At 30.0% G+C, this 15,534-nt stretch overlaps 1 protein-coding gene across 3 annotated transcripts; it reads right to left on the reverse strand.

Annotated features, from left to right (window-relative positions):
- Positions 1 to 6,135: 6,135 nt before the first annotated feature.
- LOC114193173 (phosphoglycerate mutase-like protein 1) lies at positions 6,136 to 11,926 on the reverse strand. Of its 3 annotated transcripts, none has more exons than XM_028082884.1 (10): positions 11,758 to 11,926; positions 10,653 to 10,714; positions 9,717 to 9,824; positions 9,447 to 9,526; positions 8,477 to 8,639; positions 7,702 to 7,776; positions 7,503 to 7,591; positions 6,932 to 7,051; positions 6,702 to 6,746; positions 6,136 to 6,625 (listed from the first exon to the last, which is right to left on the reverse strand). In XM_028082884.1, the coding sequence occupies exons 1-10, from the start codon at positions 11,909 to 11,911 to the stop codon at positions 6,541 to 6,543; spliced, it is 981 nt and encodes a 326-aa protein (XP_027938685.1). In that variant the 5' UTR covers positions 11,912 to 11,926; the 3' UTR covers positions 6,136 to 6,540. The 3 variants fall into 3 exon arrangements, with proteins under 3 accessions (XP_027938685.1, XP_027938688.1, XP_027938687.1); XM_028082887.1 differs by lacking the exon at positions 11,758 to 11,926 and adding an exon at positions 10,841 to 10,959; XM_028082886.1 differs by lacking the exon at positions 11,758 to 11,926 and adding an exon at positions 10,827 to 10,927.
- Positions 11,927 to 15,534: the final 3,608 nt, after the last annotated feature.

The raw sequence follows: 15,534 nt of genomic DNA on the forward strand, positions 1-15,534 counted from the left end.
CACCAGTTAACATCTTTCATTTCATTTTCTTTTCTTCCGTTATTTGAAAATAATTTAAAAATAATCTATTTTTAAAGGTTTGTTGACTCTTATTATCTCTAATAGATAATTTGAGTAATGTGATTTATTCAAATTTAATTGATATTTAGAATCTAATTAATACAAAAATTGGTTAACAAAATTACATTTTTTTTATTAACTTAGGTTTGATAATATCTGAGTTTTATTTTCAGATAAGTTTTAAGTAAATAAATAATAGAAAATTCATAATTAAAGCACTTTTGTTGGGATCTCATTTCTTTCATAACTCTATTTTCCTAGAACTTATATTCTCTTAATTTTATCTAAACTTAGAGAATAATTAAGACTACGTGGTATTACCACATTACAATGTTGAGGAAAGAAGGAGATGAAGAACAAAGTAGACTATAAAAACTGTGATCTTGGTAAGTTGTTGTTGAATCCATACTAAAGATTTTTGTTTTATTGTCATTTTCTCTTTGGGTGTTTGGTAAAAGGGAGATATTGGTTGGTGTAGGATTGATAGTTGGTGATTTACTTGGAGTTCTGTCATATTTATGAAAGTGTCGAAGAAAGATTTTGCTTATAAACACGTTATTTTTAAGTAAGGATAGTTAACATTATCTTTTAAATAAAATAAAAAATGATTGTTTTGAAGTGTGAAGAATTTGATTGTGACATTGTGTGTACATTATAACAGATTGTATATTTTTGCATATGATTTTTGAGATAATGGGAATTGCATATGATATTTAAAAATGAATTGGGAGATTATTAACAACAGAAATTATATATTTTGGATAATTTCATTATGATATGTGTATCAATCGTGTGGTTGTTTTCTTTCTAAATCTAAAAGTGGTACCCTTAATTAGGTTAGGTTTGATATTGTTCAAATGGTGATTCCTCGCTTCAATGTCAATAGGAACCACTTGAATAAGACTCTCTAAAGCACTTATCATACATTTTTAAGCAATTTCAAAATTTGAACAAATTCAATTTTCTAACTTTTCATTCATCCCATCAACCATATATTAACATATGGATCTAAATGACAAAAGGATATTTAATAATGAATATCTACAAATACTATGTGAAAATACTTATATTAAATATATTCTACCAAAAATTAATATTTAATCTATTTTAACCATCGCAGGTCTTCAAACTTTGTTTTATAGATCAAGATAAATTTAAAACATCTAATATCTGGATATATGCTTGCATTTGAATATGCAATGTACTCTCTCTCGTTTTTTTTATTACTTAAGGTGCTAACTTACATAATTTAGACACTCACGAAAACTAAGATGTCTTAATACACACAATTCACAAACTAAGTAGGCCTAAGCGTCATAAATATGCGAATTAAACAATCAAATCCAATATATCATCTACCAATTCAATAAAATATGTCATATAAAATCTATATATACCTAAACACATTATATACACCAATGTTTAAATCAATTAGAGTTTGTATAGTTTAATCAAAAGATATAATTTATAATAGAGTTCATTAGGTGAGTAAAATAAAATTTGTTGAGTGAATTTATTTAGTAAATTATCTTTGTTGTTCTTTAGTTGAGATTTTATAATTACTAAGTGAAATATAAAAATCTACTGGAAAATTTTAAATTTATTACACAAAACATAATTATTTACATTAAAAAAAATATAACTGAAAGATGGATTCAATAATTTAAAAGTATAAAACAAAATTATTAGAAATATATGATTTTTTTATTGTTATTATTATATTAAATTATCAATATATTTTTGTTGTATTAGTGAAGTGATAAAATATATAAATTTTAAATATATTATTTTAACGTCCACATAATTAATGATCTAGATCAATTATTGTAAATGATTATATATGATTATATTTATATATTTTTAAAGTTTGAAAATCAATATATATTAAAATTTTGAATAAAAATAAATTTTAAATTTATTAAAAATTAAGAATTAAAAACATAATTAACCTTTTAGCAACGATAAAATAGTGTAATGAAATTTCTGAAATTATAAAGATCAGACTAATAAATATTTTAAAGCGTAAAATTATTTTAAAGTTAATATTTTAAAATTATATTTGACTCGGATAGGAGAAAATCAAAATTATTCGACGAGATTCTATACATCTTTTTAACCATAAATATTTAAATTCCGGTCGAAGTTTGGTGGGATTTGGTTACGAAATCTCCCACATGAAAAACATTATAGCATGTAAGTGGACCTCTTTGTTTTCCATTTTTGTTTCTTCACAAAATTGTACTCCACATACGGAGGTCCCATAATCTTTTCATGCCGCACATTTCATGGGTCTTTCAACAACACTCACACTACTTAGTTGCAATAACAATAATATATAATCCATAGAATCAACACCGTTTGCAATTTATATATCTTAAAATAATGAATTTATGAATTTATTTTTATATAATGTTTAATTTTTTGCTTTTTATTTATTAATAACTTAAACTCATAATTATATTCCAATACTACCAATATAATTCTCATGTAACAAAATTCATTCAAAACATGTTGTGGATGTCTAAAATATGCACTAGATGTCAAAAGTTTGAGTTAAATAATTTTTTTATCCTCAAATTATTATAAAAAGTTATTTTATTATTAAATTAAATTATAAATTATTTCATACCTAATTAATGTAAAAGTGATCTAAAAAATCTTTTCCAACAAATTACATATAAAATATTTTTCATATTACAAATAAATGATTTTCATAAAAACAAGGGACAGGATAATTTATAACATAATTTAGGATGAAACATAATTTTTTTCATATTTAACTTTAAAAAATATTTATGAAGACATAAAAGTTTAAGACGTTAAATATATAAAATATACCAACATTTTTAAAACATATTTTATAAACCTATTAACTTTTATATGTTGAAAAAATTGAAGAGTCAAACCTAATCAAAATCTAAAGAATAGAATTTGAGTGGGTCCATTTGTGTTTTTTTAATGTATTCCCCGAAAACAAATTTAGAGTAGAAGGAGCGGGAGTTTCTTTCTTAACAACTTTATGAACACCTTAAAAGGGGTGGTTTATTATAGCTTACTCAAGTTTTGAAAATTAGAACTATGCTAACAATAAAATTTAGTGGTTAATAAAAAAAAGACTGAAGTATAGAAATATAGAATTGCATATTCTATTTGTGAAGATAGCTACTTTTAATCAGAAATAAAATGCCGGGATATATAATATAATTAATTATAAATTTGTTAAATTTCAATAGTTACTAAAATACTATCTACAGAAGTAATTTATGGAACATCTTACTTTAATATAAAATTATTGGGAATGGGTTAAAATAGGATGTTCCAATGTTGCCTTAAAAATGTTGTTATAATATTTAGTATATTTATTTTACTAATCTCGTGTATAAATATATAAAAGAACCACTTTAATATTAAAAAATTAGTTTACAATTAATATATGAATCGGTTGTTGCTTAAAAAAAATGCGAATTGGTTTATAAGATTCGTTTGACTTGTTAAGAGGAGAGGAGTTCATTGTTTGACTTGTTAGGAGGAAGAGTTTATTGAAAATGTGACTAAGTATGACACCAAATACTATCTTATATAATATCTTATATAATAGTTGATATAAGACTTAATTGATAATTTGTTCTTTATATTTAGGTTTTTATTATTTTTTTTATCTTATATTTGTTTTTTATTCGATTGAGTCTTAATAAATAGAGTTAGTGTGGTCTTCTTTTTTTTTTCTTTTTTAGTTTGGTGTTAACATTATTTGAAAGGTTGAATAAAATTAGTAATTTAGTCTATATATTTTTCTTCTGACTTAATTGAGTACTTATATTTTTTACACTGAGACAATGAGGTATCTTTTCTATCAGTGTTGTCCTCCACGAATTCTAAGATCGAACCCAAAAGTCACAATTGAGTTCATGTTGTTGGGTTGGACTCCAAACTATGTGTCTAAAAAGTCCAACCTAGTCAAATCCACTTAATTTAAGTGGAGAGGGGTTAGGAGTTTTTTAGGTCCAAGAGAATGTTATTTTCATAGTCTTTTGGAGAAAGAAAAGAGAGAGAAAAATTCTTGACATATTCACCAAGTCACCTCAATAAATTGTGATTCTCACTTCGTTCACCATTGGATTGGCTAAAATTTTGACGGCAGGTTTACGGTATATGGTTTCTTATGTGGTTAGAGAAATTAGTCTCGAAAAGTGGTGCTCTATCTTAGGTTTCTATTTCTTTATTCTTCAAAGTAGAGAGCATTGTTGCTTTGATATATTGGTTGATTGTACGCACTTGTTCCTGCTTTTGATTTGACTCTCTTGTACCCATGTTTGATATTAGTACATCTTAATTGACTAGCTTGTGTATGTGAAATTTTTACTTCTCGCATCAAGAAAGTTTTCCACGCTAAAAATATTGGTGTTATCTTTTGTGACTATTAATGTCATTTTCTATTGTTGCTTCTCCTCATATATTTTTACAAATTTTGGAGAATTATATTTCTGCAACCTATTTTGGTATTCTTGGATGTTGTGTTGTTATTTCCTTATCACTTTTGTTTATCTCCAATGATATAATAGACATATGAAGATCTTGGATATGTGATATTGGATCTAAAGGAGACCATCTCGATAGATGGCCACCGAAGAAGAAGGGATTGGAAAGAGAAAGCAGGGTTTGAATTCACACAGATCGCTTTCAACGATGTTAATACTGACTTCATGGAAGAGGTCACATTATCTCTATCTAATCAATTGAGATTAGAAAAAATTACAAGGACAAGAATGAATCTTAAACCAAGATTTGAGAACAAAATTACTAATTAAACACTTTATTATGCTAACACGTGATCACTTTCCGAACGATTTTATGCCAATTGAACAAAAGGGCAACATTAACTCTCTTTAACGAATATTAAAACTCATTTAAGTAAAAAACAAATATAAAAACTAAAATAAATCAAATACATAAATGAATTATAATACTAACTAACAAAGTAAAACATAAATTAATCATATTGTATATGTTACAATATAAAAAAAAATTAGTTTAAAGGATTAAATAATAGTGTTGCCCGCCAAATAGAATAAAACTTAATTAGTCGCATTTAAAATTAATAGAATTTTACTCTTTAGTGAATGACGTATCTTAAGTCAAAACGATTAAAGTATACAGAAAATCTCATCAATAAGCCTTTGTTTTTATTTTAAAAGATTTAGATTATAACTTTAAAAGGAAATAATCTAAAAGACGGTTCAAATTAAGTTTTTGTCCAACTAAATACACGATTTTTTTTTCCGATTAGTCTAAACTAATAACATTATCGATTCCCCAAACAACTAGTCAATCTAATTTGATTCAGTTTTTAAAATCGTATATAGTCTTGGTTCTTGGTGCAGTAGACAAATTCATTAGTGTTGACATAGTAGACACTAATTTGTTATTAATTTTTCAATTTAAATAATTTAATAGTTGTTAAGTCGACGTTAATATGTTTTTATTTCAAAATTTATTTAATTTGGTTTTGACTTAGTTAATGTTAAAACAAAATTTATTTTTAATATTAAGTTAATTTGTGTCGGTTTATTCGATGTTAATGACAATAATTTAATAAAGAAATACAATGTCCATTTTTAATAAAATAAAAATATAAATGAAAAAAAATACGGTGGATTAAGAAAATGAATGTGAAGAAAGGAAACAATGAAAAAGAATGTGAATGAAGAAGATGAAGAGAAAAGATGTAGATGAAAGATATGTATATAGATAAAGAAGATAAATGCGGGTATAAGTCTGTATGAGTGACATGAGTGTCAGAAAATTTATATAAAAAGTGGAAGAGAAAATTTGTGAGTTGATGAATTCTCTCAAGTGAACTGAGTCATTTGTAAAACAACCGATAAGAGATTTTGTCGGAAACAACCAAAAAGAGATTCTCTCGAAGACAACTTAAAAGGGGATCCTCTAATGTACTCAGCTGCTAACAAACATTCTGATAGTTATATGATTCCTTAACCAAAAATTGCATTAGTATAAATATTTTGTTATGCATGATTGTACACAAATTCAACTACAAATTTCACAAATGTTGAGTTGATTAAACATCGAATACAATGGTTATAACTCTCAAATATGATCAAGTGTACACACAAATAATCTGCACGTCTTGTTCATACAAATAAGGATACACATACTTTCTTATGTTCCATAATACTAAACCAAGTTAATACCTTCATCTTAGTCATCTAAGAATCTAGCAATCAATCCCTTGAATAATGTCACTTGATTCGTACATTAAAAACAAAACAATAACAATGCCCCGAAAAAGGAATTTTGAAAATGATCCTATGATTGAGTTTGTTCCGGTGAAACAAAAAATTGAATCCTTGCTAGTAAATGCAAGTAAGAAGGAATCATATTATACTAATGAAAATTCCAGTAGAGGACTAATGATGACAAATAGGAGCTAGGTTTGTTCCGCCTAATCCCAGAATGTTTCTAGTCTGCAGCTTCACTGGGAACATCAGGGCCACGAGGAATCTTGCCAGGATAGTTAGTAGTTGATTCACTTGATCCAATCATACTGCAGGTATAAATACTCAAATGAATTTTGTGCGTAAGATTGAATAGAAGTTGTGTTGTGAAAGTAAAATGCTCACCCTCTATCAATGATGACCATTGAACGCAGCTCACAATTTGTAAAGCTGTAAAACAGAATTGTCAATCAGTCTAATGAAAGTCGAACACTTGTAGGGCTTACAAACAATTAGTTAAGGTTACCATATTCTTGAATGATTATAATTGATTCTTAGTGTTCAGGAGACCTTTTCAAAACATACTTTATTTTTTATTATCCAACCATTATCGATTAGTTAAGGGAAATACTTACTGTTTGCATATTTCACTCTTTATATTCGGGTGACAATCTTTTCCAAAAGCACGAAGGGTATTAAACAGAAAACTGCTGTGGGTAACAACTGCTATCTCCTTCTCGTTACGTGTCCACAACCTGAACCAAAAAAAGATGTCAGATCTTTTGGCTGTAACACTTCTGCTGCTAGATGACACTTGCAACAAATAATTGTGTAAAACATATTCAAGCTGGGAGAGAAAAGGTAAGAATGTGAGAACCATCTAAAATGTAGATTTTGACCTCATTTCTAAGTCACATTCTCACATTCTTTAAAATCTAAATATGAGGCCACAGAAACTGCAAACAAGTGTTTCAGATGCAATGCAAAAAAAACAAGGCAAAAATCTCAGCAAACACTCGAAGTCATCCAAACCAATACATCTTTCTTTTTGAATTTAAATTATGCAAATATGAAAGAAGCTTAATTTGTGTTTGCTCGTGCCTCTTTGTTCTATGCCTACCTTTTTGTTCAGCAAGATTAATCTTTCTGTTAAATATGCATAGTGATTGACAAGAAACATGCATAAAATTATTTAATCCCGCTTACCATTCCAAAAACTTCAGGCCCCTAGCCGAAACTGCTTCTACCTTCTCTCTGACGTCGGGTTTCCACAAAATGTCTTCCTCACTCTCAATCTAAACATATTTCACATTAAGCATGAATTTTGTTCAACCATGTTCTTCTATTTATCTTTTGGCAACCAGTGTGCATCAGAACAAACTTGATTGTTAAAAGAAACACTTACAAGTGAAAAATCAATTGCTGGAAACATATTCCGGTACTCGCTGATGGCTCTTCTCTTATCACAAGGATGAACTCCCTGTATTACAAAAATAAAGCATTATTTGTATAGCGAATGAATTTAAAACGATACGAGGGAGGTATTTCAATTTTTTTTCCCTCCTCGTCTTAATTAAATCTTGTCGCTAGTTACAAGTTCATTGGCCACATACATATATACACAGAAATAAGTAACCTCTACTAATTGTTTAATGAAACGGCTATTCAAAAAGTTTATACAGTGCAAACAGCAGATTATAAAATAATTCAAAGAAGCCATATTCACTACATACTACAATAAACCAACCAACTTTGAACAGTTTAAGAATTCAGGAGACCTTGTTGGAGATGTCATAATCAGACGTAACATAAGAACAAACATAACTGGGCAATATTTGAACCAAGTATAACTTTTTGGGGCCGTTTTAAACTCTCGGAAAGCTTATATAATGATTTGAAGTTATTCAGTAAAGGAACACACAGAAAATGCACGAAAAGATGAGACTGGAAGACACAATGTTCATCATTTTCCTTGAGCAGTGTTAAAGCTCGAGATGACGGTCAATGGTCTAGTAGCCAAATTGTAAACTCAGGTGGTTTATCTGTATTTTTTTAATTTTAGGAACCCTAGGGAATGATTTATGTAAATCAGTTTATTCAATCACCCAAACTGCAAAGCAAGACAGTACTTATCATGTAGTGTAGCATTTATTTATAATCCTCATTGCATAGTAACATACTATTTGCTCTCGGCAAAGCTCCACCGCTATAAATGGAGGGCAGTTCAGACTAGAAACTGCAAGATGATCACTCTGTCCGACATTTTCCACCATAAGAGGTTGTTCACTAATCCCATCAGTGTATACTTCACCACCAAAGACTCCAACTGCTGTTTGCATGGTCCTGTAATGTAATAATTAGCAATTTCAATTCACAATAGCTCTAAACACATAAGGATTCTATTTTCTCACTAAATGAAAGACATTTAAAAAAGATTTCTTCACACATACCATCAATTTATCGTATCAACTAGGTCAAATTCTATCTCAACATCAATAATTAAACTAAAGAATCCAAACATAAAACATAAAAGATATGGCTGATATTGTTTCCAACTTCTCTTAAATTTAAAGAGATATTAGAAGTCCCTTCCTAAAATTCATATTGTGATCATGATTTAAACGAAAGAAGAACATGAAAGACATTACAGTAACATGAGTCAGAAATAAATATACAAGCACCAATATAACAGACCGGCAGACACAATGTTTTGAAATTCAAAAACTAATGTCAGATAGTTTCCCTAATTATCCCAATATTTATGTTCTATTGTTACAAGTCAGGTTGCAGAAGAAACCATAATAACCTGTTCATACATGACCAACCAATAATACATTTACGTTTTTACAAACTATGTCCTAATATTCTGTCATTCTGGCTAATTTCTGGTGTTATATCCACAGTTGTCTGATGGTAACATATCTCGTCCCTGCTTTGTGAAGGACCTTTTACACATTTCATAAATATGTTTATATAGAACAATAGATAACACACATTCTTTCAACTTATCTTACCAATAAACATCATTGCCAGACATGGTTCATATTACACACTTGTTCAGATGTAAATTTTCAACAAGACCATAAAAGAAATAACAGAATCAAAGTGATACATATCACAGGAAAATTCCAAATAACAATTTAGTTATACCTTAACAATGGGGAAACCACAACAAGTTCGACAGTTTTCGAAAGTCCAGTTGCCTTTACATGTTTTCGCAGATTATCAACCTGTCAGAGCCACAAAGCGACGTTTAACGACCAACAATTGACCAGGGAAGGAAATAAGTGGATAAAGAACATTGTTATTGACTAATTGTTTCTTTGATAGGAAATCACTTTGAGAGGAATTCTGCGTAACTTTAAAACCAACCAGAAATACTCGAAAACATGACGTTAAATAAATCTGCCTAGCAACTACCTGGTTCCAACCGAGAGGGGTTAGGTGTGCATCAAAATAATCGTAAGACATGTATTCATCATGGTTCTTCTCTCCTGCAACATTATGAACTCCCTGAGCATGTCTAACCTGTGTACAAAAGTTTACAAGACATTAATGCCATAGAAAGTGATCCAAATGATGAATTATCTCAAGAGGAAGAGTAAACCATGCACAACATCTATGGTAATTTTCAGTTTAAGAGTCATACCATTTGATCTTATTTTACTTTACTTTGGCCCCTTCTTACCACATCAGTTTTAAAATCTTTTTTTTGAAAGCTTTTATAAGACCTATACTTTTAAAATATTTTATTTACACTTTAAACATGTACAATCTTTCCATGGTGAAAAGCATTTTTTTTTTTATTTCTCAAGGTCTTTAAGACCTTCCCATGTCACATTAGAATCCTCCAATGTGAATTTCTTATAAGACCTATGCTTTAAACTTAAGATTGTGACTATTACTCTTTCATTGAAGATGTTCTAAGATCTGTGACTGAAATACCTAGTTTAAGGAATTTAGTCTGCATGAACTGAATTCCATGTACTCATCCTTACTTTTTGAAAGATCCCAATATATTAAAGAGGAAAAGCAATAAAAAACTGGAACGAGTAAGTTGCTTGCACTGGGAAATCTGTGAATGTCAGTGATTCGAATAACTTGGAAAAAGAAGGAATGAAACTTCAGTGAAGAGCCCGTTGAAAATGGATGACTAATTTGAATAACTTTGTCTTAAATTTTTTAGTTATTTAAAATTTTTTTTGACAGATAAAGCATGTATGCGGTACATGTATGAATTGATCTTACTAGCCTTTTATGAAATAAACGAGTAAACCATAAGCCAGTACCTTCACCAGTTCATTTTAAAAATATTGAGAAAAACAAATATGATTGAAGGATAAAATTGCAACAAACCAGGTGAACAGTTTTGCATCGGTGCAAAGGATAGAGAATTTGACCTGCAGCATTATCCATACCTGCAATTACATAAAAAAGAAAACAACAAAAAAGAGTTACCAAAGAGGGCACCAAGCCGGATTTATAAAATGCAAAGCTATACGCCTTTGTGATGTTTAAAGAAAAGATAACCTAAACAGACAAACCGAATAGTCAGCTTTTGTAAGAAAAGCTAAGATACGCCGCAGCAAACAGTTTTTAATTCCCAAAAGTTGCAAGCTAACACAACAGCATATAGGGGGAAAAGGACTTAAAAAGCATAAGTTCTTTTCTAGCTAAAGAAAAATATATGGTTTGATTATTACATCTCTATAATGCAACGAATGTCAGGTGGCTTTCAAGAACGTCGACAATGACCATCAGTGTTGAATTCTTTATTTTTGTTGTTTAATTAAAAAAAAAATGGAAGCAAGAGAGATCAAATTGAAGACCACTTAAAGGGTGAACCCACATCTCTAATAGTAAAAGAATAAAAACAAAAGTTAGGTCGGCCAAACATAATATCATAATATTATAATACCATCAACTTCTTCGAAAACCAAATTCTCGATATATGATCATAAATCCTTTAAAAAATGTTAAAAAACGTATGTTCCTCCTCCCCATCCCTACTTCACAGGATTCAATCGTGCGATCTACACTTCTCACTGGTGCCTCTTTTAAGAACGTTCTTCGCAGTAAAAGAATATGATAACAAATAATAAATTAACGAGGATTGTTTGTTGAAAAAATCTTCACGCTCAAGGATCGCTGCGGTATAAACGGATAAACTTAAAAACCGAATCTAGTTCTGCTCCGTGAGATCTCAAAAATCGGAAACCAATACTAGAATTTTGGAATTTGGAATCCGAATCAAACAGTAGCTAATAAAATTATTCTCGACACACATGTCATTAACGTCTTTAACAAGCTTTTTCTATCCGACTGAGGAACATTTCCTAGAACAAAGTAGCGCAAAATTTCTGGTGCAAGCAACAAACGAAGTTGGATTGAAGGAATACAAATCAAATCGATAAAAGAGTAACGAAAACGATGAAAACGACACCGTCGTCATTTGACGTACCAGAAGAAGAATCACGTGATGCGAGAAGAGAGTGTTTCAACTGCAAGCCAGAAACGAAAAGCAGAGGAAGCGTGAAGAGTTTGACGAGTGAGTAGGAAGACGAAGTGCAAAATCTTACTTTCTTTTCTTTTATTATTTTAATAACTTCTTTCATTTTTTGTGACAGCTTCTTTTATTATTGCAATCTAACGGTTGACAGTTAATACTGTACACTTACACTGTTATTCCCTGAATATCTTCGGCATATTCTAAACCAGTGTCTTAAATATTGAAAATTTCGTCGGTATTACTAATGATATTAAGATAATCATATTTTAAAATACAGATATTTATTTTAAGATATAGATATCGATAATTTTTCTCACAATTTTACGTGGTACCTGATTAAGTATCTTTATCTTCTTTTTTTTTTTTAATTTTTACATGTGCATTCTTTGAAAGAAAGCGGCAGAGAGCTCGAAAACGTGAGTGCACATTATTGAAGTTGAGAATAGCTTCTTCGTAGTCCTCAATTCATGATCTTCGTCGTCCAACTCTTTTCCTTCTTCGATCCATATTAATGTAAAAACCCTTCTTTTTCTTCGTCACAAAGGTATAGTTTTTTTCATTGTACATGAAAGGTTTGTTGGTTCGGTCTCCATATCCATTTGTGTGGAAATGAGCAATTTTTGTTGTAGTGTGTAAGAGCATGGTCACACTAGTGGTTTTAGACATTGGCTTTGGTCTTTGTTGTGGAATGTAATCGAGCTCGTTTCTTCGAAAGCTTCATAGTGGTAAATTTTATTTATTTTTTCATATTGGTTATGATGATTATGTCCGTAAAAAGAAAGATTGTAGATGGGTTCTTATTTGAAGTGTGGGTTGTTTAGGTTGGAGTTAACCTTTTGTGTTGTTATTTTGGTTGTTGTTGTTTGTGAAATGCTTCCACCCACATCTTTTCTTCATTAAGTCTTATAATTAAGTTAGTGTATTGAATTTGTGTAACCCAGTTGGGTTTGGCGCTTTGCATATCACTATGAAAGTAAAATTTCAGAAGTTTGTGGATGTATAAGATTGTGTTTAAAATACTTTATTATATATCCTAAAAATTATTAAATTTCATTTAAGGACCCCTCAGATACAGCCTAAGCCAGTGTCCTCACGAAATAGTTTCTGATCCTCAATTTGGTTCACATATTGGTGTTAGCTTATGTAGTAAACTATAAACACATATTTGCTTACTTAAAACTTAATATATACGAACTCATGGTTTATGATTTGCACATTAGTTACCTTTTGTAGTTATAGTTGAGGATGGATGATATTGACCGATTGATTTATTGAGTAAACTTCAAATGAAAATATGTGCCTACTATTGACTTCATAACTATGAAATCATCACTGATTTGCACATTACATATCCATTTTACTTAAAGTTCAGCAGGAACCATTTATATCGATTGCCTTATTGAGTAAACTGTAAATCCACATATGTGCTTACTTAAGAGTTAATAACGCATTGGAGAGTTATTTCAGAGACGTTAAGAATAACACATAAGCTTGAATGAAAAGTCATTCGAGAGCTATCTCAGACACTTAAGAATGACGCATAAGCTCATATAAAAAACAATTTCCTTTCAATGGTGAGTAAAGTGATTGATCTCCTTTCTCTCCCATCAAAATCTCCCTCTTATCAGAACTCCTAATATTCAAACAATGATGCAACAACTCGAATCTTTAAAGCCTAATACTTTAACTTGGAGATAAGGCTTTGATGAAGCTCACATCGAGACAACTTACAAAAGCTAGCCATAGCTCAGCCAAGAAGCCAATCAGTGCCGCAACAAGCACGCCTTACACACCAATCAAACTCCCAAGACTAAGCAGACTTATGTACCTACTCGACCTAATAGATGATGTTAAGTAATGCGACCCAACCCAATAAGGCCCAATTAGCCTCGTCACCAAAAAGATAACAAAATATAATATTATAAGATACATCTATTGGGGCAAATATTCACATATTAATGATAATTATGACAAATCTCGGTAGTTTGATTACATCTTGATACTCCTTGATATTAAATATTTACAGGATATTTGGTATATCAAATAAGGTATCACATTATTATTTATTATTGCTTATTTGAGGTATGTTGTTATTTGTACTCATATTGTTTTATATTACATTACATGTTTTATCACATAGATCCATGACCCAAAATGCCCTTTAAATACATCTAGTATTATCAAAGAATACAGACTCTCTTATACTCGTTCTCTCTCACTTAAGATTCAACCTCTCTTACTGACCTAAGTCTCGGCTAGTCTTTTGCTGGTGGATCTTCCTTGTATTCCCATTAGGGATGTCAACGGGGCGGGTAGGGTACGGGTAGTAGCTCCCCCGTACCCTACCCGCTGGATAAATATTCGCCCCGTACCCGTACCCATATCCGTCGGGTATCCGTTATGCGGGTACCCGCCTATTTTTTTCATATCCACGGGTACCCGTTGTTATTTACAAAAATATTTTAAAAAATAAATATTTAACCATAATTAGTGTTTGGATCAACAAGTCCACCTTCTCCGATTGATTCTTGAAAAACAAACAAATAAAAAATCACTAACAATTTATATCGTAGTTTATTTTTGAATGAAATATTAAAGAAATTACTAATTTCATCAATGTCCACATCTTGCAACATTTTATAAAGTTTCATGTTGTCCAATTTTAATCTAGAAGAGCCTGAAAACATAAGAAGTTCATTAAAAATTTCTAACAATCACTTGATTAAAATATCTAAGTAAAAGTGTTAATTTCATTACCTTCCATGTTGGTCCATAACTAATCTTGGACACACATCAATGCCTCCAGAGTATCTAGAAGTAATCTACGTGGGATAAGAATCCGACCACCATTACTGAATGAAGACTCATAATGTTTTTTAGTAGTATACATATACATATATATATATATATATATATATAAGTAAAAGTGTTAATTTCATTACCTTCCATGTTGGTCCATAACTAGTCTTGGACACACATCAATGTCTCCATAGTATCTAGAAGTAATCTACTCCGATGTGGGATAAGAATCTGACCACCATTACTGAATGAAGACTCAGAATGTTTTTTAGTAGTATACATACATACATATATATATATATATGAGGATATTTTTATGAATTAAAGTTTAGTGGGTACGGGTATCCACGGGTACGGATACTATGATACCCATACCCGCCCCGTTAGCATGCGGGTATCAAAAATACTCGTATCCGCGGGTAGCCGGTATCCATTTTTAATATCCGTTTCTTACCCGTTGCAGATTTTATTTGCGGATACCTATGGGTACGGATTTTTTTGACATTCCTAATTCTCATCTTCAAGAGCATACATCAAGATTCTCCCGTCCACTCAAATCTTGTCACCTGTCCAAATATCTACGTATCGGCTCCCGGTAAGAATAATACTAAAGAGAAATATTTATAAGTTATATTTTTATCAATTTTCAGTTTTAATATATTCAATTTAAATATTCCATTTATTTTTACTAATCTTATCAAATAATGATCTTTAAACATTTAATGATCATCAATTTATATTCTAGTATTTAAATAAAGAGGCAAATTTATATTCTAATATTTATTAGGTATATTTTGATCAATTTTCAGTTTAAATATTTTTAGTTTAAATATTTTGTTTGCCTTTACCAATCTTATCACATAATGGTCAATGAAAATTTTAGTAAAATTTTATAAATTTTATTAAAATATATATATCATTTTAAATTAT

The sequence above is a fragment of the Vigna unguiculata genome, chromosome 8 (assembly GCF_004118075.2).
Source record: "Vigna unguiculata cultivar IT97K-499-35 chromosome 8, ASM411807v1, whole genome shotgun sequence".
In the NCBI taxonomy this organism is placed as follows: domain Eukaryota; kingdom Viridiplantae; phylum Streptophyta; class Magnoliopsida; order Fabales; family Fabaceae; genus Vigna; species Vigna unguiculata.

What these genes read in the sequence shown, in the direction of transcription:
- LOC114193173 (XM_028082884.1), bottom strand. Translation starts at nt 11,911, where the DNA reads ATGAAAGAAGTTATTAAAATAATAAAAGAAAAGAAAGTAAGATTTTGC. An exon ending in GGCCTGAAGTTTTTGGAATG is followed by an intron (nt 7,052 to 7,502) that starts GTAAGCGGGATT and finishes TTTTTGGTTCAG; the next exon opens with GTTGTGGACACGTAACGAGA. An exon ending in AAGAGTGAAATATGCAAACA is followed by an intron (nt 6,747 to 6,931) that starts GTAAGTATTTCC and finishes TCTGTTTTACAG; the next exon opens with CTTTACAAATTGTGAGCTGC.